Below are 24,404 nucleotides of genomic sequence, written 5' to 3'. Positions count from 1 at the left end.
TCTCCAGTGTAGCGATGCTAAATTAGCAAATGTTAGAAATCAGGAGGTAAAAGAGCTGACCAGAAAATTTCAAAGGTCAGCTCAAGAAGACAAAGTCAAATATTATAGCAAAATGTGCAAAGACCTGGAGTTAGAAAACCAAAAGGGAAGAACACACTCAGCATTTCTCAAGCTGAGGGAACTGAAGAAAAAATTCAAACACCGACTTGTGGTATTGAAGGATTCTATGGACAAAATACTGAATGATGCAGAAAGCATCAAAAGAGGATGGAAGAAATACAGAGTTTTACTGTACCAAAATGAAATGGTTGCTGTTCAACCATTTCAAGAGGTAGCATATGATATAGAGCTCATGATACTGAAGGAAGAAGTAAAAGGTCCACTGAAGTCACTGGTAAAGAACTATGCACTGGGAATTAGTGGAATACACATTGAAGTCTTTCAACAAAGTGATGCGGCACTGGAGGCACTCACTCATCTATGCCAAGAAATTTGGGAGACAACTACCTGGCCAACTGACTGGAAGAGATCTGTATTTGTGCCCATCCCAAAGGCAGGTGACTCAATGGAATGAGGAAATCATTGGAAAGAATCATTGATATCCCATACAAGTAAAGTTTTACTAAAGATAATACAAAATGGCTGCAATCACACATTGACAGACAACTTCCAGAGTTTCAAGCCTTGTTCAGAAGAGAACACGGAACAAGGGATATCATTGCTGACACCAGATGGATCTTGGCTGAAAGCAGGGAATACCATAAAGATGTTTACTTGTCTTTATTGACTATGCAAAGGCTTTTGATTGTGTTGATCATGACAAGCTGCAGAAAACATTGTGAAGTATGAGTATTCTGGAACACTCAATTGTGCTCATGAGGAACCTGCACATAGGCCAAGAGACAGTTGTCCAAACAGAACAAGGGAACACCAAATGGTTTAAAATTAGGAAAGGTGTGCACCAGGGTTATATTTTTTCACCATACTTATTCAATCTGTATGCTGAGCAAATAATCCAAGAAGCTGGATTATAAGAAGAAGAACATGGTATCAGGATTGGAGGAAGGCTCATTAATAACTTGCAATATGCAGATGATACAACCTTGCTTGCTGAAAGGGAATAGGACTTAAAATACTGATGAAGATCAAAGACCACAGACATTGGTATGAATTGCATCTCAATGCAAAGAAAACAAAAATCCTCACCTCTGGACCAATAAACAACATCCATGTAAATGGAGAAAAGATTGAAGTTGCCAGACTTCATTTTCCCTGATCAACCATCAACACTCATGGAAGCAGCAGTCAGGAAAGCAAGTAATGTATTGCATTGGGTAAATCTGCTGCACAAGACCTCTTCAAAGTGTTGAAGAGCAAAGATGTCATTTTGAGGACTAGGGTGCGCCTGACCCAAGCCATGATATTTTCAATAACCTCATGCGCATGAAAAATTGGATAGTGAATAAGGAAGACCGTAGAATTGATGCATTTGAGCTATGGTGTTGTGTTGGAGGAGAATATTGAAAGTACCATGGACTGCTCAAAGAACAAAACAACCTGTGTTAGAAGAAGTGCAGCCAGAATGCTCCCTGGAAGCTAGGATGGCCAGACTTTGTTTCTCATACTTCTAACATATTGTCAGTAAGGACAAGTCACTGGAAGAGGATATCATGTTTGGTACAGTTGGAGGGTCAGGGAAAAACAGTAAGACCCCCAACGAGATGGACTGGCATAGTGGCAGCATTAGTGGACTCAAATGTAGCAATGATTGTGAGGTTGGCCCAGGATCGTGCATGTTTCGTCTGTGTGCATAGGGGTCACAATGGCACCTAATAACTACAACAACAATATAATTTAATAAAACTTGGCCAAATTGGAGCTAGAATGAAGTTATAATACTAAGGTGGTCAATCTTCCCCCCCCCTCATTTGAGAATATTGTGATAAAATTTCTTATTTAGCAAACATGAAGAATAACAAGTAACTTGTTGGACTTAAGAGGAAAAAAATAGATACAAAATCATGATTGCTAAAAAAAGCAAGAACAAAACTACAGAAAATAATTCAGAATTAAGCATAGAACTACCATATGAACCAACAAATAACAAAGGCTGGAATGTAAACAGATACTTGTTACCAATTTTCATAGCAGCACTAGTCACAAAAGCCAAAGATGTACACAATTTTTGCTCTTTGCAGTAAAACTTAACAAATAAAGTGCCCTCCCTAAAGAGCAGCTGGAGTCAGACACTATGTGGTGAGGTGCTCAGCCTTCAGATGAGGTGTTAAAAATGATTCTCCTCCCAAGTACAGTCATGATTGTAGAAAGGCTCTTTGACATTTTCCACGGAGGTAGTCTTAATCTGGGTTTCAGTTCTCTAAAACACTGCCTAAATGCTCACAGTGGATCATTTTGAATGATCAATCATCCAAAATCAAAAGGGCCACATGTAACTAAGGGCAAAGTTGAGAAGGGGTGGGTAGGTGGGTGGAATGGAAATAGGAACCAGAGGGAGGAAGTGGGATAACTGTTGGTGCATGGAGGGAATTGCCATCACTGAGATGAAACAAAGTGTGTGATTTGTTAAATGTAAAACTGATGTGTGTGTCTGTAAAATTTCACTCAATTCACAATAAAAAGTTTTTTAAAAATTGGGCATTGAAAAAAACCTTGGGAATGTTTGCTTTGGGGAAAAGTTTTAATGAATTTAATATCCTTTTTTAAAAAAAATCTTACTGTACTTAGCCTAAAATAAAACACATGCAACAAAACACAGAAGCAAAGGAAAAAAAATACCTTATTTCCTCTTTAGTGATATCCCTTCATGTAATCAGTTAGAGGGAAAAAAATTTAGAAAGGTAAATGAAACTACAAATAATTTAAAATCTAGAATTTGACAGAACAACAAAAGTCTCAGAAATTACTCAGATGGACCCTGACTTCCATTCTCCCCGACTTCCATTTTCCCCTCTCCTTCTCCATTAGGATTCCTTCATCTCTGAACTTTTTCTTAGATTGCTTCCTCTTTTTCCATGCCTACACCTCAGTCTTCCTGGAAACCAGTGGCATTATCAGTCTCCTTAAATTCACATCTCTCATAAAGTGTGCTCCTTTTAAGTCCTAAATCCTGGATTTAGGTTGTTTTAACCTTCTCATTCAGCATTTGTCAAAGAGCTTGTTTAAAACAGCTCTAAGACTCACTTCTGGTGGATTGATTACCCTGAGAATCTCATCTACAGATTAGTATAGGAGATGAAGTTGTTGTTTTTAAGTGTCTTTGAGTCAGTTCCAACTCATAGCAACCTTGTACAGGGTTTCCTAAGAGCAGCTGGTGGGTTTGAACTGCCAACCTTATGATTCAAGCCAACCTTGAGGTCGATAATTTATCTTACAGCACCAGAGTTCTTATCAGTTGTTGTTTTTCCCAGCAATTACCTGCATTTTGGATGAAGAGAATCGGAGAGGACCTGCTGGGCTGCTGTAGCATCCCTTTCTGCAAAATACCTGTAGTTGGGGGTGGGGGAGAAAGGAGATCACAACTCTAAATTCGAGAAATTCATTCATTTCAACTCAATTTCAGGTCATTTTGGTTTCAAAGCTGGACATTGACATATGAGTATCATAGTTTTATTGTTTCAGCTCCTTCAGAAAACAGCTTTTGAAAGTAGAATTTTCTGAATAGAATTGGCATTGGTAAAGCAGTTGTGAAACCCACTCAGATTTAGAAATGTATCCAATAGTATTGAAAATATTATTTATGAGCATTACCATTCCACAGAGAGTCAAGGATATCCTTATTTAGAACAGACATAGATGAAGGGTAGGATAGCTTGGTGTTTGAGGCCTCTCAGGAGGCAGAAACTCTGTAAGAGGAATGATGAGGGACTGTAGCTTGATCAAGGGGTAGAGAGAAGAGACTTGAGGAACTGGGAGATGATTCATTTCAAATGTTTTTTTTTTTTTTCTTGCAAAGTATTCACTGGATAATTGAATTCTGGATGAGTGGATAATATAGTGCTTCGAGATGTTTTAAAAAGTAAAATTCTGTTTTGGAAGAAAGGATAGTGAAGTTTTCTAGTAATATAAAAATCTATATATTCTTAAAAATACTTCATTAACTCTCCATTAACCAGAGTCAGCAGAACTTTCAAGTCCACACTAACCAATAAATTATTTGCATTTCTTGCCTTTTTACTCATCTTTTAAAGTGTGAAAGGATGACTCATTAATCCATTGAAATTTTTCCTATCTGTATTTATTATGAGTCTGTAATGTCCTCATCACTCTTCTAGGAACTGAGGTTACTGTGGTGAACATGACAAAAATATCCTTTCCTTCATGGAGTTTATGAGCACTGCTGCTCTGTAAACCACAACTACTTGGAACTGCTTCTAGAACAGGATGACCATTTCTCCCTAGTGTAAATGGCATTACCTTTTACTTCCATTAGTTTCTCTGATTGAGAATACAAACTGGATATGTTGTCTGAAAGGACTGGGGTGAGATGAATAGTTTAATTACTGTGCATTAAAAAATTGCAGGAACTTTGAATTTCCTGGATAAATCTGAGAAAATAAAGGCAGCCAGGTGAAGAAAAAGGAACATGCTTATGTATGTATATATGTGCACAGTTATGCATTATTGTTGGAGATGGTATCTGTCTTGGAAGGGAAAGAAACTTGAACCTGAAGAGGAGATAACCAATAAGAACACTCAGACTTCAGAAATAGCCAAAGACCTTTGAATACCTGAAATATGTCTTTTAGTTATATACAATTCAGATTGTGGTTTGAGGTAGACCAATAAATATCACCCATCTCATCCTCACTGGAATAAAGCATGAAGCAGTGAGAAATAAAATGTGAGTGAGAAGGCTATGAATCCCCCCCCCCAAAAAAAAAAAATTCATGAACACAAATTATAAAATAAAACTATCATATTACTATATAATTTGATGTTTCTAGACTTCTTGCATACATCTAATGGGTAAAATAAGCTCTTGAATTTTCTCTCAGAAAATTTCACACCAAACTCAGCAATTTTAATACACACATCCATGATTAGTAATAAAATTGAGGTTCTTTTCATACTTTTGTTGGTCATCTGGATTTCCTCTTTTATGTTTTGCTTGTTCAAATTTCTTGGTCCAGTATATGTCCTCTAATATATAAGACAAGTTTTCCTATAGAGAATATACCAGATGAAAATCTTTTGCCACTTTTGTATTGGTCTTGCCTTATCTTTTTACTTTGTTTATGGTGTTTGTCATACAGACTTTTTCAATTTTAGTATGTGAATGTATTGTTTTTTCCTTTTACCATTTATGCTTTTTTGTGCATCTTAAAGAGATTCTTACTTACTCTAATATTTTAAAGGTTTTCTCCTAAAAGTTGTAAAGATTTGTTCTCATATTACATATTTTGAATTGAGATGAAAGGGAGTTAATTGAATAACTTTTCCAAATAGAAGACCAATTGTCTCAGCTCCACTTGTTCAAATCTTCATCTTACCTTCTTATTTGTGACTCCACCTTTGTCATTAAAATTTATTTTCTATTCATTCACATTACATTCCAATGTAGTGTTTTTAACACATTTCAGAAAACAATGTGTGATTATTAAACCTTCTAAATTTAAAATAAAGGGAAAAAAATGGGTGCCACCAAACTTGACTAAAGCTTAATGTCTTTTGAAAATACATCACTAATAGGGTAGTGTCTAAAGGACACAGAACCAACTTGAAAGGGCTCCCTTTGGTTTTTAAAACAATGACTGTATTTAAGCAACAAAAAATAACGACTTTTAATTGAATCACATTAAATATATAAAAACACATGTGTTTTATATACTTTAAAATTAGAGAGCCAAAGGAAAAAACAACAACAAAAAAAACCCAGAAAACTTTTCTTAATCACCAGTAAAGGGAATTAGGGCACCAACTTCTTATTCTATATTGGTAACTAAAGTCTAAAAACAAGAGCATCTATTTTGCCTGTTATTTTATTGAACCCCAATAACCCTAGCTTATAAAGGAAACTGGGCCTTTACAAAATTTCAGCTAGAAATTGTGAGAAGCATAATAGAATTAGAAATGCACTTTTTGTATAATTCAGTTAGTGAGTGAAGATCATTGAAGGAAGAAACCATTTGATTAAAGGTTGATGGGGGACTTTACATAGGAACCATCAAGCTGGGATTCCTGAGACCCTTTATCACCACACACAGTAATGAGAATGGTGTGGCACTGCACACTTCCTACTGGGATGTGAATCAGAAACTATTCAAGCCTTTCCTAATACTGCCTATTTTCAGGGAATTTGAGGATGGATACAAGTGCAAATAGACAAATGTAGCCCACGAAACACTGTACAGGGCAAATGACAAGTAATCTTCCTCAAGATTCCAATCCCTCCAGGAAGTGTGGGGGTAGGGCTAAGGCAGAAAGAGAGAAAAGACTGCTCTAGTTAAGACAGTCAAAAGATACAACTATATATGCAATGTGTAGCTATTGTATGGATCTGAATGAGAATAAACAAACTGTAAAAAAACAATGTTGAAAGAATTAGGAAATTTGAATATGAACTGCATATTATTATGAATAATAACAATTAATAATCTTGTTAGGTGTAGTAAGTCACTGGGGTTAATATGTAGAAATAGTCACATTTTTAGAGGTGCGTATTAAAGTATGACAGGTAGAATGAGAAACTGTATATGATTTTCATTAACAGAATTCTGCCAAAAATGAAACAAGTAGGCAATTATGCAAACTTTGATAATTACTGAATCTGGATGTTCATAAATGTGTTCTTTACGAGCTTCTCTCTGCTTTTGTGTATGCTGGAAATTTTTCATAATAAAAAACAAATACATTAGATATAGGACCCTTAGAATCCATGAAGTTTATAGAAATAAAAGCAAGACGGTAGTAGCTTTTAAAATTTTATAAATCTGATTTACCTCTCAAATAACTTAAATGTTTTCTTGGAATCTTCTGGAAAGTAGTTTTGGAACTAATAACTTTGCCATTTCAAAACAGTATGAGGAGACCAGAATATAACTTTAATAGGCAACTGTTCTTCATTTCACTTACTGCAAATTGTACAGCCCCAGAAGTCCCATTCCTCGAAAATCTGTTTTAGGATCATCACCTTGGAAACCAATTTCACACCATTGTTTAGAAATCCGAGATTCCAGTGGAGTATTGGGCTTCAAAAATGTCCATAACTGGAGACAAGAGAGAGAATGACCCTGTGTATATGCACACATATATAACCTTTTCTTTATTTTTATTATCTTCTTAAATTTTTTGTGATCAGATTTTATACACTACAAAGCTGAATATATGCAAAAATGAAAGAAAAAGAATTAAAGATATGGACTATCTTGATATTTCCTAAGACAGCAGGTCTCAAAGTATGATCTAAGGACTCCTGGAGGTATCCCAAAACTTTTCAGGAGGTTGGGGAAATAAAAGCTATTTTTATAATAATGTAAGATGTTCTCTTTTGTTTTCTCAAATTATCTCACAAGTGTTCAGTGCAGTGTTCCAGAAGCTATGCGACAAGTAATGATGCCACTGCTCTGAAGGTAATGAAATGTGTGCTTATGTATACTAGAGTTACGCTATTTCCTGTTTTAATTTTCAATATGAAATTATTGATATTCATATCCCACAGAAATTCTTTGAAGCCCTCAAAAGTACTTGAGTACAGAAGGAAAGGGAAAATAGTGAAATTTCTGAGGCCATCGTCATTCCAATTCTGATCTCACTTTATATAAAAACTTGTAGCAGAATTGTTAACAAAAAGAAAAGTGAATTACCTTGAGTTTCATTTCTTAGGAGGCCTCACTTATAAACAGAAAGGGGAGTAAACATTACCATGTAGTGAATAAAGTACAATCAGCAGTCTTGAATAAATCTCATAGTATAGTATCAGTGTGGTTACGAATCAGGCTGCGATCCTTAAGGATTTACACCCTCGGAAACCCTGTACAGGGTCGCTATGGGTCGGAACCGACTCGAAGGCACTTAACAACAACAACAATAGTATCAGTGTTAGGCGTTACCTAAAAGAATCTCAAATATTATTCATCTATTTATGAACAAATACAAATTTGAAACATGATGTTCTATTAAAAATAGAACTGGTTCTACTTTTCTCAATTTTTTAAATAGAAAGATTAACCATAGATTCAGTACTTATCATTACTTTCCTGAGAATGGAACTGAGACCAACATCTGTATTAAATATGCAGTTCTCAAAATATTACTTCTAACAAATAGAGGTGTGTATGTGAGAAAATTTACTTTTTAGATTATTTGTAATATTTTATATTGTTACTTTCTTATAGGCAGGGCACAAACACAAATGTAAAATTCCTTTTTACTAATTCAGAAATAATTTAACTACTAAATTCCTTTTATACTGCATAAGTTTTAAAGTTTAAACGTAACAGTAGCACACAAACACTTCGCTTTATAGTAAATTGTCATATGTATGCACAGTATAAAACATTATGTGGACTCCTGGTGTGGTGTTGTAGGATCAGCATTGGTCTGTGAACCACAAGGTCAGCAATTCAAACCCACCAGCTAGCTGTTCCTTGGAAACCTATGAGTTGGAACTGACTCAAAGGCACTTAACAACAACAACATGTAATGAATTTTTTAGAGTTATGATTAATCACAGCTATTCTAGGCACTAATTCAAAATTACTTATTATCCAGATCATGTATTTTATATTAATGGTACAAAAGGTAAATTCAATTTATCGAAAGAGTGAGAAAAAACTTCAGAGTAAAGAAAGGAAATCCATCAGCAAAATATCATATAAGGTTATCAGAAATGTTATATTTCAGAAAATGTTTCTGAATTCATCATGAGTACTTAATAATAAGAGACCAATTCATCATCATCAGGGAATGGTCTCTTTTTAGAACCTCTTAAGAATCTGTCATGGGGGTAGGAACAAAATATAACAGATACCATATTCATTTGAACAATGATGTTACGTAATCTCAGTTTTTTAAAAAAATAACTGTTTTCTAGTGAATGGTGAGTAAGGAACTCTGATGGTACGATGGTTTGGTTCTCAGTTAAAGATTCTTAAATATAGGCGTCAGTTTGGATAACTCAAACATATAGTGCTATATGAATATATTCATACTGCTTCTGTGTGCTGTTCAGCCAGTTCTGACTCATAGTGACCCTGTAAATCTTTGCGGGAGCAGAAAGCCTCCTCTTTCTCCCTAGGAGTGGCTGGTGGATTAGAACAGCAGACACTGCAGTTAGCAGTCCAAAGATATTTAATTTCATCCCAACCCATGTCAAATGATCATCAAATCCAGAATAATAATAATAATAAAAAAGAGTTAAGACTCTAAGTAGAAATACTAACAATGCTTTCCTATGCTTATAAAACAAATCACTTACACAATATGAAAACTAAACTGCAAGTTGCAAACTTTGTCTATAAAGGACAGATAGTAAATATTTCAGGTTTTGAGGGTTGTATGATCTCTGTTGCAACTACTTAAGTTTGTCATTATACTAGGAAAACAGCTATAGACAATATATATGAATGAGCAGGTTCCAATCAAACTTAGTTTACAAAAACAAATGACAACCCAGAATTGGCCCAAAGTCCGTAGTTTGTTCTGAATTATTTTGTGCAGTTGCTAGCAAAAGAATTAGTATAATTGCTCAGGTAGTTAAATAAAAACCATGGACCAGGCTCTGAAAATGCATATATAAATAAGAAGTGATGTCTCCCTTGAGGGTTAGTGTAGTACAGCAGTTAAGAACCCTTTCTAGTTTTGTGAGCTCACATAGTCACTTAATTACCATCCTGTTTCCTCATCTAGAAAATGAGAATAATAGTTCCTCACCTGCAAGGTTATTATGAAGATTAAATGAGATGATGCTGTAAAAGACTATAATGTCTGTCACATAGTAAATATGCAACCAAATTTTATTATTGCTGTTTTGTCATTATCAAACTTGGAAGATGAATAAACTGAAAAGGAGAATAAAAGTTCCACTCTTAAGTTTGCTTAGGAAAGTTAGGAAAGATTTGAAAATTCACTAAGGACTTAAAATACAAACAGGCTTCTGCTGTGTGATTGAGAGAACAGCATGAGAACCAGAATGGACGTACAGAATGGCACAGCCATGGATTGCGGTGAAAAATGGGAACCTGGTGGAAATGTGCTGCATAGATGAAGAGCCAGGGGAGGCAGTTTACAGAAATAAACAGGAACGTATCTAAAGTGTCATGCTAAGATACATGGGCTTTCTCTATAGGACATATTAAGTCTGAAGTTTTTAACCCTGGGAATAATATGACTAGATCTGTGCTTCCGAAAAATTCCCTCTGTAGGTGTGGCACTGTGGGTTAATGCACTGGACTGCAAAATCAGTTTGAACCTCAAGGTCAGCACAGTTCAAGCCCACCTGCTGCTCCTTGGAAACCCTATATGGGGTCGCTATGGATCGGAACCGACTCAATGGCACTTAACAACAACAATATTTTAGAAGATATTGGAAGAAGGAACTGACTAATGATTGAATTAAAAGACTCTTATAAAAGCCCAGGTTGGAAATGATGGCTGAAATAGGGCCCTGGACATGGGAAACATGTGAGAGATACTGGAGAGGGGGCAGATTGATGGATAAGAGTTCATGATTTTTGCAGAAGCACAGTATCTTCCCAGGTAGATTATAAGCCACAGGAGGACAAAACCACACCTTTCCTCAAAGCATCTAATGCAGTAGTGGACTGTCCTGACTCTAGAACTTACTAGTTGTATGAATCAGAGCCTGGACTAAAAAGTTCATAGCTTGTTTGCTCACCTCTAAAATGCTATTAATACCCATCACTTTGACTACTTCAAAATAGTTGTGACAAAAACTATAACACACCCATACTTAAATCTTGACTACAGATAATTTAAATTCACCAGCCACACCTCGGAAACTCTATACAGAGTCGCTATAGGTTTCCAAGGAGCCGCTGGTGGATTTGAACTGCAGACCTTGTGGTTTGCAGTCCAGTCCTGATCTGACAGCGCCATACCAGGAGTTAGTAATTGATTCTGAGGGCATTTCAGCCATTGTACTGAATTGTTAAGTTCCTTCTAGGAGTGCTGGTGTGGCACTGTGGATTTTTAATAGGCGGGACTGCAAAACTGGTTTGAACCACAAGGTCGGCAGTTCAAGCTCACCAATTACTCCTAAGAAACTCTATACAGGCTCACTATGAGTCAGAATTGACTCGAAGGCACTTAACAACAACAGCCAGTCTGTTAATTTTACACTTACTTTCTCTTTCATTGCTATCTTTAAATCTATCAGAAAATGTTCACAAAGGAAAGAAAAAAAGTCAATATAAGGAGATGACACTCAACAAATATGATAACTAAAATTAAGCAGAAAGGAAAAACTGTTGCTGAACCTGACCTATACTCAGAGCAGTAGTTACTCTAAATACTACCAGAGAGGGAAAGAGTCTTCAAATCAAGTATCAATGCTATCCGCTCTGTGCACAGGGTAGATAGGAATGGGCAACTTAGACATTGGCTATCTAAAATGAGGGAGCAATAAAGGCACAAAGTGACTGGCTTACAAGGTTTCAAGAGGGAGCTTAGTTAAGAGTGTGGGGGGAAAGAAAGAGTCCCCACTGAATAGCTATCATCTTGTCTAGATGGGTCTGTTGAAAGGAGATGGGGATAAGATTCGTAAGATTCAATAGTGAAAACTGTTATCATGACTAATCGCGACTGTCACAATTGTAAAGGTAGAAGTTTTGTAACAAAAAAAGGGGAGTGGTTAATTATACAGTCCAGAAACAGAGGACCCTAGGACCATCAAGACAGTAATGCACAAATAGGATGCAGGACCTTATCCAGAGAAGCAGCAGAGCCAGAGATGGAATCAGAGATGGGGGCATGGAGAGGGGGAGCAGCTGAGGACTCTAGAGTCATCAACTAAGAAGAGAAGGACTAAGAGCTGGTGGCCAGGAGCAGACTTGCAGAATGTGCCCTTTGGCGATGTAATTTATTATATATGCCTGAGTGGGTTTTTTTATTTGTGTGTTTTTTAAAAAAAGCTAAAGTGGATAAAGAGAAATACTTTTAATTGATGGTATATGGAGGGGATTACAATCAATGTAATGAAACAAGTTATATGAATTGTTGAATGTGAAACTGATGATGTGCCCTGTAAACTTTCACTCAATCCACAATAAAAACCTTAAATTAAAAAAAAAAAAAAGAAAAAGAAAAACTATTGCCAAGAATGAGGGTTCTTCAGTTTGTAATGATTCACATCGGATCAAGTACTAATTAGCAGGGACAAAATGAGTCATCTGCTAATTACATATTTACATATGTGCTAACATCTATAAAAACACACACTCCTTTACACAAAAACACAACAGGTTCTACTTTTTAAATTGTACCTTCTATTGACATTTTCCAGTAAAAGAAATTTAAGGCAAATGTTTCTGCCTATTTTGTTAGTTCCATTTTTAATTCCAGGGAAAGGCAAGAAAGCATTCCATCCTAAAAACATGTATTTTTGTAAGTGGAGTTATAGAACATCTCATCAGATGAATAGTTCTACAGGTTGGTCTTATGTTTTTTGGCTCAAAATTCAAAAATTTTAACACTGTTTCATACATAATAAACTGTAAGATTCTTAAGGTTTTGCTTTGATAACCAAAGATGTATATGAAACTCTGTACTATGCTTCCAACAATTCAACTATGCCAGATATAAGTTTATCTCCTCTCCAAGTTGCATGAATAAATCATCACCATTAAGATCTTGCATAATTTCCCAAGGGGCTATTGCTAAAGCAGAAATCAACTTCATCTTCTTTGATGTGTATTAAAAGCCATAAATGAAAATCCCAGATCACTATTTGACAAATGCTATTTCTCCTGACTGGCTTTTAACACATGTTAAACAATCTCAACTTGAGCCAGATGTGTCAGCCTGCAGAAATCACCTCTGATGTTCAGATTTCAAAAGATAATTGTCTTGACACTTCACTTTTTCCAATGAATTTTACTAATGAAAAAATTTACCTTCAACACCTGAACCTGCAAAAAAAACGAGGCTCCTCAACTACTCATTGTGTTATTGTCTTAGTCTTTGTACGCCACCGTCTAGCACAGTGTTTAATGAGGAGCAGGGCTCAGCAAATGTTAGTGGGCCTACATACAAGGCTAACATACATTTGAGGACTAACCTTCAAAAGCATTTCTTCGTGTTGGGGGTTCTCAGAATCATAGGGTTCTCTGCGTAATTTTTCAACATCTGCAATAAGGTTTCTGTACCCAACAATTTGTAGAAGGCAAGCCTGAAGAGAGATGCCCAACCTATGATGTTAAAAAACAGAAGAAATATATATAAGGAAAAAACAAAACATTCTATGGCATTTGTTCACTTGATGTATGTTGAATAGAACTTTTCATATCTATATGATAGTCAATAAATTGGTCAAATATAATTTAATAGAAACATATATCATAACATGCTATAAGTTGTTGTTGTTATGTGCTGTGTAGTTGGTTCTGACTCATAGCGACCCTGTATAGGGTTTCTGAGGCTGTAAATCTTTACGGGAGCAGAAAGCCTCGTCTTTCTCCCGTGGAACAGATGGTAATTTCGAACTGCTATCCCTGAGGTTCACAGCCCAATTCATAACCACTACGCTACCAGAGCTCCTTAACATGCTATATTGTTGTTGTTGTTGTTGTTAAGTGCCGTTGAGTCAGTTTTGACCCATAGCGTGCTATATAGCATAGTATAATATGAAACACGGAGTCTTGGTGTGGCGCTGTGGGTAAATGCGCAAGACTACAAAACCATTTGGACTGCGTCATCAGCAGTTCAAGCACACCAGCTGCTCCTCGGATACAGGGTCGCTATGGGTTGGAACCGACTCGATGGCCCTTAACAAAAACAACAGTATAAAACAAATAATAGAAACAAATACATTTAATAGGATATATTTAATAGAAACGCCATTCTTACTGAAACTCCTGGATAGCTGTAGAAACTAGCTAAAATTTATCTTTAGACCTTTTCTTAAGCCAAGTTACAATAGCATGGCTTAAAATTAAGCAAGCTTATTTTGCAGATGACTTAACAGCAATATGTAGAAAATACAAGTTAACAATGGGTTCTTAGGGTCCATGCAGACTCCATACTGCCCATCTGTCAGTTTCTCATACTATGGTGGCTTACATGTTGCTATGATGCTGAAGACTATGCCAGGAGTATTTAAAATACCAGTGGGGTCACCCATGATGGACAAGATTCAGCAAAGCTTCCATACTAAGACAGGAAAGAAAAGGCCTGGTGATTCTACTGCTGAAAACGAATCATTATAGAAACTGGTCTGGCTTGATTACTCTGGACATACCATCAGGAGGGGTCAATCACTAGAGAAGGACAGAGTCTGGTGAAGCAGAATGGAGACTCTTGGTAAGAAGCACTGGTTCCAATGATGGACTTGAACATGCCGGTGATGACGAGGGTTATAGAGGGAGGATGGGATGACATTTAGTTCTGTTGTACATAAGGTTGCCATGACTCAGAATTGAGTTGATGGCAGCTCCCATCATCAGAACCACCTCAAAAGGGTGCATGTGTGAAAGAGAAATAGCCCTCTTGGTGTCTGTTGTTGGGTGTCACGGAGTTGGTTCCGACTCATAGTTTGTTGTTGTAAAGTGCCATCGAGTTAGTTCTGAGTCATAGCGACTCTGTATAGGGTTTTTTTTTTTTTTAATGTTTTATTGTGAATTATGTGATCCCGCAGAAGAATGGATGCTTTTGAGTTATGGTGTTGGAGGAGAATATTGAAAGTGCCATGGGCTACCAAAAGAACCAATAGATCTATTTTGGAAGAAGTGCAGCCAAAGTGCTCCCTGGAAGCCAAGATGGCCAAACTTCGTCTCTCATACTTTGACATATTGTCAGGAGGGACCAGTTGTTAGAGAAGGATATCATGTTTGGTAAGGTGGAGGGTCAGAGAAAAAGAGGAAGATCCACAATGAGATGGACTAGGTGGCGGTGTTGATGGACTCAAGTGTGGTAACAATAGTGAGGTTGACCCAGGATTGGGCAGTGTTTCGTTCTGTTGTGCATAGGGTCACTATGAGTCGGTACTGACTCGATGGCACCTAACAACAACAACAATGTGATAGTTTACATGGGAGAACATTAGCTTTACATTAATCCTATCGTATATCATTTCACTGTCACGGTTACAATTCTGTACAGGGTTTTGAAGGAGCGGCTGGTGGGTTTGAACCACCAACCTTATGGTTAGAAGTCCAGTGTGGATCCTACAATGCCATACCAGGATTGATAGTTTAGGGGCAAACAAAACAAACAAAAAACCTCTGCTTGAAGGCGTCCCTAATAAATGAAGCTTGCCAGGAAAAGAACTCAGTACTTTGCAGAATTTCCCATTCCAGTATGAATGCTTTTGTTGTTTGGAAACTAAATGACTTACATTCCCTTCTCTGAGCTACACTAAGTGAACTTATTTCCACCTTTCCACTATTATGCTTCTGGGAGAATGATGAGACTTTCTGCTCCCTTAAAGATCTACAGCCTCAGAAACAGGGTCACTCTGAGTCAGACGCGACTGGATGGATTTCTCCTAATGTTATCTTCTCTAAGATTAAAAAGAAAATCCCCCAAACCTCTAATTCCCTCTTGGTACATGGTTTTCAAATGTTTTACTGTCTGACTTAGTCTGTTCTGGAAGGACACTATTTGATGAACTTCCCTCTTAAACCACATTACCAGAACAGAAAACCGTCCAGCAGGCATAGCATACAGAGGAACATTACTTTCTGTGATCTGAATGCTGTCTTCCTCCCCTACAGCGTCTAATGTAAAAAGGGATCTCTTTAAATAGTCATATAACATTACAAGTTTATTCAACACGTGAATAACTAATCACCACAATGCTTTCCTCCTGTTCTTTAAAAAGAATATATATCTATATTGTTGTTGAAAACGCACACAGAACCTACACCAATTCAACAATTTCTACATGTGCAATTCAGTGACAGTGATTACATTCTTCAATGTGTGCAACCATTCTCAGCCTCCTTCTCTGAACTGTTCCTTCCCCATTATCACAAACTCACCATCCCGAGTCTCCTCTCTATTCTTTATAGATGCTGTTCTAAATATGATCCCATAAGCGCACTGTATTCAAGGCAGCTTGCTGTTGGTAAGTGCGGTTGAGTTGGTTCCGGCTCATACAACCCCGTATAGGATGTTCAAGAAGTGGCTGGTGGATTTGAACCACCGCCTTGCAGTGCAAATTGACCTTGCAGTCCAGTGCTTATCTTATAATGTCACACCAGGACTCCTCAAGGCAGATATTCTTTATTGTTTAAGTAAACCTATTGTTTGGTTTAAAGAAGACTTCAGAGGATGTTTAAGGTTTAGATGATCTCAGGTTCATAGTTTCAGGGGTTCGTCTACTCTCCATGGTTCCTGAGAGTTTACAGTCCATAAGAATTTGAAATTCTATTTTATATTTTCCCTTTTTTGAGCAGGATTCTTCTATTGAATCTTTGGTCATAATATTCATCTAGTGCTTCTGGACTTGTGGCAAAGGAGGTAGTTGTTCATGGAGGTAATTAGCCATATAGTCCATTTCCTATTCCTATTCCTGACGCTTTCTTCCTCTCCTGTTCCAGGTGAAGTATTGGATATCTGCTTACAAGCTTTTAAGATGCCTTTTTTCTATATCCCATATAAACTAAGGTCACAAAAGTTATTATCTTATCCTGCTACTGTTTGATGGCATTTAAAATCTAAAAGCAGAAACTTCATTTTTATTTCTGCTAAGCACTTTACAAAATTTCCATTCCGCACTGATTACAAAATGGTTTAAAATAAGGGCAATTTCATATGCTCCAATCCAGTAATTACTGTCAAGTATAATCCTAATTCTAGTTTACTTACTACCTTTGATAATTTTTGTTATGGTAGGAGTGGTGGTCATTATAAATAATTATAATAGCGATGATGTAATTTTTTGTATGAATAGATGAGATACACAGAAATTAAGTTTAAAGAGGAATTAGGATTAGATACCTACCCAAACCATAGATGACAGTATCAGGTAGTCCAGAGATACTAAAGTTCAATAAAATTGAGTGTTTACTTAAGTGGATTCAACTAATTATTGCTATAGCATAGAAATGAAACCTGTTTTTTCTTAAAAAGTATGGGAAAAGAATGCAATGGCATTGGTCATCCAGAAAACCAATGCAGGACTGAGAAGAGAACTGTGAGGGAAAGAAAAGGGTGGGAGAAACAAAAGAAGAGGGAGCAAGAAAGACCAGCTAATAGCAAGTTTTACTATTACCATCATAAGGAACACTTTCAAACAAAGCAGTAGTAATATCTACATCAATTATAAAATGTCCTCCCCACCCCACCCTCTTTATTTCTTTGTTTCTCAGAAAAGTATTTCATTTTTTAAATCAAATTTTGTCAGTGGCAATCTGGGGCGGGGGGAGCACTAGAATTCATGTTGAGATATAAAAAATAAAATACAATCTACTACCAATTAGGAGGAGCCCAGGTAGAGTAGTAGATTACGAACTGGGCTGCTAACTGGAAGGTCAGTAGTTTGAATGTACCAGCTGCTCCTCAGAAAAAAGACAAGGCTTTTTGCTCCCATAAAAATTACAGCCTTGGAAATCCTGTACAGGGTTGCTATGAATCAGAATTGACTCCACGGCACACAAAAAAGAGAGGTTTTTTTTTTTCCTAAAGGAAATTAAAAGAATAGATGCCAAGGAAATGCTTTTGAATGAAAAATAATACTTTCATAGAACAGTTTACGTTTGTTGTTGTTAAGTGCCGTCAAGTTGGTTCTGACCCATAGTGACCCTGTATAGGGTTTCTGAGGAGCAGCTGGTGAGCTTGAACCACTGACCTTTTGATTCAAACCGACTTTGCTGTCCAGCACATTAACCCACAGGGCCACACTTAAGCTGAATCCAATCTGTAAATATAATTATAGGGCTAAAACATTCCTCAAGCCCAGTTGCAGTCTTCAATTTTTGGTTCAATCCAATTTAAAATGAATTGCTTATTTATCACTTTCCCAGAGGAATAAAATATATGTCAAAAGGTTTCAAAAAGACATCTACTACATAATTAAATCAAGCTTTAATGAAGTGGCTGCAGAAGCGTACATGGAGACCAGACAGAAATGGGAGTTTTGCTATGAGCCCCACAGGGCCAGTACCTAGAATCACTTCAGGAGACAGACCTTTGCAAAGTGCACTCTGAATTTCCCTTCAACTACCGTTTCTGTCTTTGGCGATTAAAAGCCTTTTTTGGCAGTAGCATCTGAAGTTCTACTGTATGCACATTTAAATGACAGTTTGATGGTTACCTACCTAAACCATCTCTAAATATATCTGCATTCACAATTCATTCCACCCAATGTTCTCAGCCCAAAATTTAACTGAAAAATTGCTGTACCCAAGGGAAAGCATAAAGCTAATTTTAAATGCCATGCACATTGCCAAATGCATTTTAATACTTCCAAGATGAGATGACTAAATTATAAAGTTCTAAGTCTCACTCATATAAAAACCATCTCTCCCGCCCACACATGCTTATCTTCTTGACAAGCAGGTAGGAACTGTCTCCAACAGTATCAGCCTGTCATGAGCTGAAGGAATAGTATTGATGGAGAACAATCCACTTAGACACATTGACAAGTGGAACATTTACTGTTAGTATAAAACATAGGCATTGCATGGAGCGATCGTTGATGAATGAGCTCCTTTTATCACATTTTTCAATATTCCAGGCACCCATCAGATTTCCTGCACTAACATCTCAGAAGCATAAACATTAAATCACAACAGAAGTATAAAGTTGCTGCCAATTACAAATAAGAAAATGCCAGGTTTTTTTTCTTTATTCTTCATCTGAGAATCAGAACATTGCAGATGATTATTCTAGGCAAAGCAAGAGACAGAAAATGAGCAAGTAAGCAAGCTCATGAGGGTGTATGTAGAAATATTAAATATGTGGTCATAAGATTTGTGTTCTATATTTCTGACATAATAACACATTCTTACTGTGGATTGATGTCAGGGTTGATTTTTTTCAGTTCCATGATGTCGTCTATGGTTTTTTCAATAGCATCAGGGTGAACACTCACTGAAGTCTGCAACAGCTGAAAAACATGTTTCAATCAGTTTCCTGTCCCAACACCAGGTCCGCTTAGCTAGAGGTTTCACAGATTTGTTTTAGTCTTCGATATAAAAATAAACTAAAAGCAAAAACTGACCTAGTATACTTATATGAAATATATAAGTAGAAATTAAAATTCTAATAAATTTGACATTTTCACAGTAGAGGTAGTGCAACTTTCCTGACAAAAGGCACTAACATAGAGCAGAATTACATATGGAAACTACCCATGGCTATTTCCTTTTTGAGTTTTAGTTGTTTGTTTGTTTGTTTTTTTATCATTTTCCTCTGTTTCATCTTACTTATATTAAAACGTATTTCCTTTTCCACACTCATCATGGTTTCCATTGTTAATGGGCATTATGTCTAAGCCTAAAGACTGAAGTAGATGAGGAAAATAGTCTGAAGGATGTCTAAACTAAATAATAAAATGAAATAATCAAGAATCGTTATAAATAAAAAGAAACTGTGGGTGCTCATCTAGGTGCTATAAAAGCTAACACAGTGGTTTGTTTGATTATACCAGAAAATCTTGAGTGTAAAGTTATTTAGATATTAAGAAGATACCAAAGAGTTAATACTGTTCCTATTTTCAAGGGATACTCATTTTATGATTTGGAGAAGGAGGTATTAAATAAAGAGACTGACTTAACAATGAATTAATACGGGCATCAGAAATCTACCTAGAAATTCACAGACAGCGACTGCTCTTACATCAAAGAACAGGAATTTGTGATAAACAGTTCTTCTCATTTTGCATTCGTTTTCATAGTTATAATATATATATTTTTTAAGCTTTAACAATTTTTATACACTTTATAGAACTTTTTATTGTGATTTGACTGAAGGTTTACAGAAGAGATCATCAGTTTTACATTCAACCAATCTACATTCCATCTCAATGACTGTAGTCTCCTCAATGTAATATCACCTATTCCCTTTCCTCCCTGTGTTCCTTATTTCCATTCATCTTTCTTTTTCAACCCTTCCGAATTTTGTCCTTGGGTACATGCTGCCCTTTTAATCTTCAGTGATTAACAATTCTATGATGTGTACACCTCACTAGCATTGTTGTCGTCTTCCTTTGTACTTATCTATTGCTTGGCTGGAAATTGATCCATGGGAATATATTCTTGTTTCTTAATTTTTTTCCTACTTTTTGATGGAGTGAAAGTTGCTGAAAATATAGAAACATCTTACCTTACTTTTTGAATCCCTCAGTGAGGTTTCTATTAAAGCAATGACAGAAATGGCATTTAAAAATTATTCTTTACAATGGGGTAAAATCATTACACTGAATCGTAACACTACATTCTCAATTCAATCGACCTTAAATTTTGCTTTCTTTTTTGTTCCATGCTTACCGATTTTCATGGTTCTAGGAGCTCCAGGCTTGGTACTGTAACAGATCCGTTGCAACTCACATCTTCCGGTCAGTTTCCTCATTACAAATTTCAGACAGCGCCACAAAAACTTACAGTAAAAATACAGGCACACCTGGATCAGCATTCTGTCAAAAACAAAAGACAGCACCCTTCCAATAGAACTCTGGAAGAGAACAGAAAGCAACCACCACCAGCAAGCAGGAGAAAAAAAGTCCAGGAGAAAATCAACCATTAGAGTTCTAGTTCTGCAAACATATTTCATTTTTCTAATCTCTGGTAGCATAGTGGTTACAAATCGGGCTGCTAATCTCACAGTCAACAGTTCAAAACTACCACCTGTTCTGTGGGAGAAAGATGAAGCTTTCTGCTCCTGTAAAAATTTACACCTTGGAAACCCTGTACAGGGTCGCTGTGAGGCAGAACTGACTCCATGGCACGTAGCAACAATCTCACATGATCTTATCTGAGGTAGAATCTGTGTGGACATTTACTATGATTGCAAACCACCCCACATGGTACTACTTACGAGCCTCAAAAAGACTCAAGTACTGGAATTCTTTATTGTTCCACCTTTGCCTAAAAATGTGTTGGAAGTAAATCAGTACCTTGAAACCAGAATCCTTTAACACTGCTTGTGTCTCAGGAGTTGCCACTCCCTTAAACACAGGGAGAGAGCACGCTATTGCAGCTTCCCTCTTCTGCTTCTGTGGACAGACTTTCATCCTCGTCTGACTTGTTTTCTGTTGTTGTTGTTAAGTGTCACTGAGTCGGTTTCAACTCATAGTGACCCTGTAGAGGGTTTCCAAGGAGCAGCTAACGAGTTTGAACTGCCGATCTTGTGGTTCAAACCGACCTTGTGGTCCAGTGCTTTATCCTACAGCACTACACCAGGGCTACTAGTCTATTGTTGCTGTTGTGAACTGTCATCGAGTTGATTCTGACCCATAGTGACCCTGTATAGGATTTCTGAGCAGCTAGTGAGCTTGCACAGCAGACCTTACAGTTCAAACGGCTTTGCAGTCTGGCACATTGACCCACAGCGCCACACCAGGACTAATTTATAGACCCTCCTTATTAAACCCCTTCCCATACTACACTCATTTCTTTCCTCATTCCCTCCCTCTTCTTTCCCCTTAGACACTGTTGTTCTTGAGGACTACTAATCAATGCCTTGAACTTGCGGGGTGATCTCTTTATTGGTTCACTGAATACTACCTTTGGCTCTCAGAGGTGACAACATCCTCTGATTTAAATATTTCAAATACTTTGCCTCATGACAAGTCTGTTCTTAGCTCCTGCTGGCTTTCTTTACTGTACTTTCTAAGTCACTCCAATAATAACACAAAAACTAAAAACTACATCATCACCAATTATGTTCTCCCTTATATGTTTTAAGTACATGTGAATTTGTGTTGACTTTTAATTGGAAGAAATGTACCTACTACTTCATGGTTCTATTTAAGAGCCTCAAAAAAACTCAAGGTATAAAGGTAAAGAGGATCCATCATTCAGGAACATATATTCCAGTTGTTTCCAACTCACCTTCTCTTTGTATTATACATTCCTGGGAGGCAGAATTATCCATGTTACCTTCTATCAATGTTCTTTTAAGTTATTAAAAAAGCACTGTTACTCAAATTTTCACTCATTCCCTGCAGCTCTAAAATAAGTTGTTCCAAGGCTACTCAGAGGACCTGAAGTAGCTTACTAATAGCCTCAATAATATGATCCATCCGTGAAAAGAAGCCAGCACCAACTAGTTGGTTGGGTCTAATATCTTCAACAGCCTTGTGTTAAAATAGTCTGATTTGTACAAACATGGGGTCTACTTCTTATAAAGGCAATAGAAGGCAGTAGAAGGAAATAGAAGAGGCCAAGATCTATTAATAAGATACACAATATTATATCTTTCCAGGAAATAAAATCCCATTCTAGAATAATATGAGAAAATGTTCATAATGCATTATAGAGTGGAAAACGTTAAAATGGTTTTCCTTTCCTTTTAAAAAAAGATTTCTAATGACTATGTATAAATGGGGGTGAGTGGAAGGAGTACGTAAGGAAAACTGTCAGTATACACACCCAAAGTGTTAACAGCAGTTTCTCTGGGTAATGGACTTATGAGTAATTTTTCTTTTCTTTTTTTAAATTATTTTTTATTTTTTTATAGTAAATAAACACTATTTTACATTTTGAAAAGTTGTTACAAAAATTTAAATGGGTAAAATGATTACCAAGTCACTTCTAAGTATCTGAAATCAGTTAATATGAAATCAGCAAGATCCTGTTAAAAGATAATTGATTTAATATGCTGTAAAGCTTGACATTCAACTTTTTTATAGTCAAATATGTTTTACGATCTGTTAGGATTTAAGTTAACAGATTAAAAAAGTAACCCTAAAAATAAATGTAGGGAAACATTTTAATTAGTGGAGTAAGAACTTTATAAAACATCAACTTGCTCTCTTAGAAAGCGTTCTACTTTTTTCAATTACACCTACTCCTCACTTATTGACTATCTTATTATCCAACATTTCACATTTATGACAATAATTAAAAATCTGCTATCCAATTACTTTGAGCATTAATGAGGTATGTCTGACAGGAATGAACATTAAGGTATGAGGTAAGAGCAACGCAACTGTGATGGTTGAGGTTATGGGTCAAGTTGGCTGGGCCATGATCTCAGTGGTTTCATAGTTATATGATGATGTAGTCATTCCCCAGTTTGCCATCTGATGTCGTCCATAATGCAGATTTTCACATAACGACCTCGTCTTTGGAACTTAACCATATTGACAAGTGAATAGGTGTACTGGATATGAGAAAATTTAAAAAGATTGAGCAATATCTTTGTTAACTGGCCATTAGTCAAATGGCAAAGATAATTATTAAGAGATATACCTATTATTGAGGAGTTGCTTTGATAGCGTAGTATAAGCACTAAGCTGATAACTGCAAGATCAGCAGTTCAAACCCACCAGCTGTTCCACGGGAGAATGATGAGGCTTTCTGCTCCTGTCAAGATTTATAGCCTTGGAAATACCTATTATTAATTCAAAAAGAAAAGCCTTCCAAGGCATTACTTCTGATTGTACCCATGTGCACTTATCAGTAAAGTCAGCCTCACATGTGGGTCAGCATCCCAAGTGGAACCTCTTTCAAAGCTGTGCATCAGGACTCCCACATTAACAAAACCACACAATGGTCAGGTCAGGTTCTTGTGGTTCCAAATTTTCCTGGAGAAAATGGCTTCCCGTAATTGTTAAATGAGATATCTTTGAATTCACCCAATTTAGGGTGCAAGCCACCAGATCGAATTATAGCTTAAATAAAGCTATGCAAAGTCTCCCCATGTGCCTTTCCAACAGGTTTAAAGCAATATGTGGCCTGAGACCTAGATGTGTCATCTTAGGTGTCAGCAAGTATCCAGATGCAGAGTAACTTGAACCCATTGGCCTTCTTGCATTCAAGAAAAGCTCTGAGGAGAGTTTTGCATCAAGACAGTCTTACATAAAAGGAGAAAAAACGTCATCATGCTATTTCTGTTTTCTCTCCTGAGGATTCAAGACAGTGAAACCCAGTAGAAATTCACAGTGAGGGGTTACAGATGACGCATTATTTGCTAGGGCTCACCACCCTGTGAGGCATATCACATCCCTGTCACATAATCACAAACACAAGATCACAAATCATGAAAGAGATATGCTCACTTCAATGATGAAGTGATATTTATAATTGTTTACCCTTTTATAA

General features: G+C 36.6%; 1 protein-coding gene across 2 annotated transcripts in view; it reads right to left on the bottom strand.

Moving 5' to 3' along the window:
- Nucleotides 1–24,404, bottom strand: part of ELMOD1 (ELMO/CED-12 domain containing 1) — an 81,514-nt gene that overhangs the window by 12,265 nt on the left and 44,845 nt on the right. The window contains exons 5-11 of one of the 2 annotated variants that reach the window (XM_006833795.1): nt 20,628–20,773; nt 20,464–20,492; nt 19,149–19,246; nt 13,256–13,385; nt 7,093–7,226; nt 3,436–3,504; nt 2,797–2,820 (exon numbers count right to left, since the gene is read on the bottom strand). In XM_006833795.1, the coding sequence (XP_006833858.1) occupies nt 2,797–2,820; nt 3,436–3,504; nt 7,093–7,226; nt 13,256–13,385; nt 19,149–19,246; nt 20,464–20,492; nt 20,628–20,772 (629 nt within the window). In that variant the 5' untranslated portion in view covers nt 20,773. The remainder of the gene's footprint in view (nt 1–2,796; nt 2,821–3,435; nt 3,505–7,092; nt 7,227–13,255; nt 13,386–19,148; nt 19,247–20,463; nt 20,493–20,627; nt 20,774–24,404) is intronic. The other variant, XM_006833796.1, reaches the window with a different exon arrangement.

The sequence above is a fragment of the Chrysochloris asiatica genome, unplaced genomic scaffold (assembly GCF_000296735.1).
Source record: "Chrysochloris asiatica unplaced genomic scaffold, ChrAsi1.0 scaffold00008, whole genome shotgun sequence".
Lineage (NCBI taxonomy): Eukaryota > Metazoa > Chordata > Mammalia > Afrosoricida > Chrysochloridae > Chrysochloris > Chrysochloris asiatica.
The sequence above is the reverse complement of the archived record's forward strand: the minus strand, read 5'-3'. Positions and strand labels throughout refer to the sequence as shown.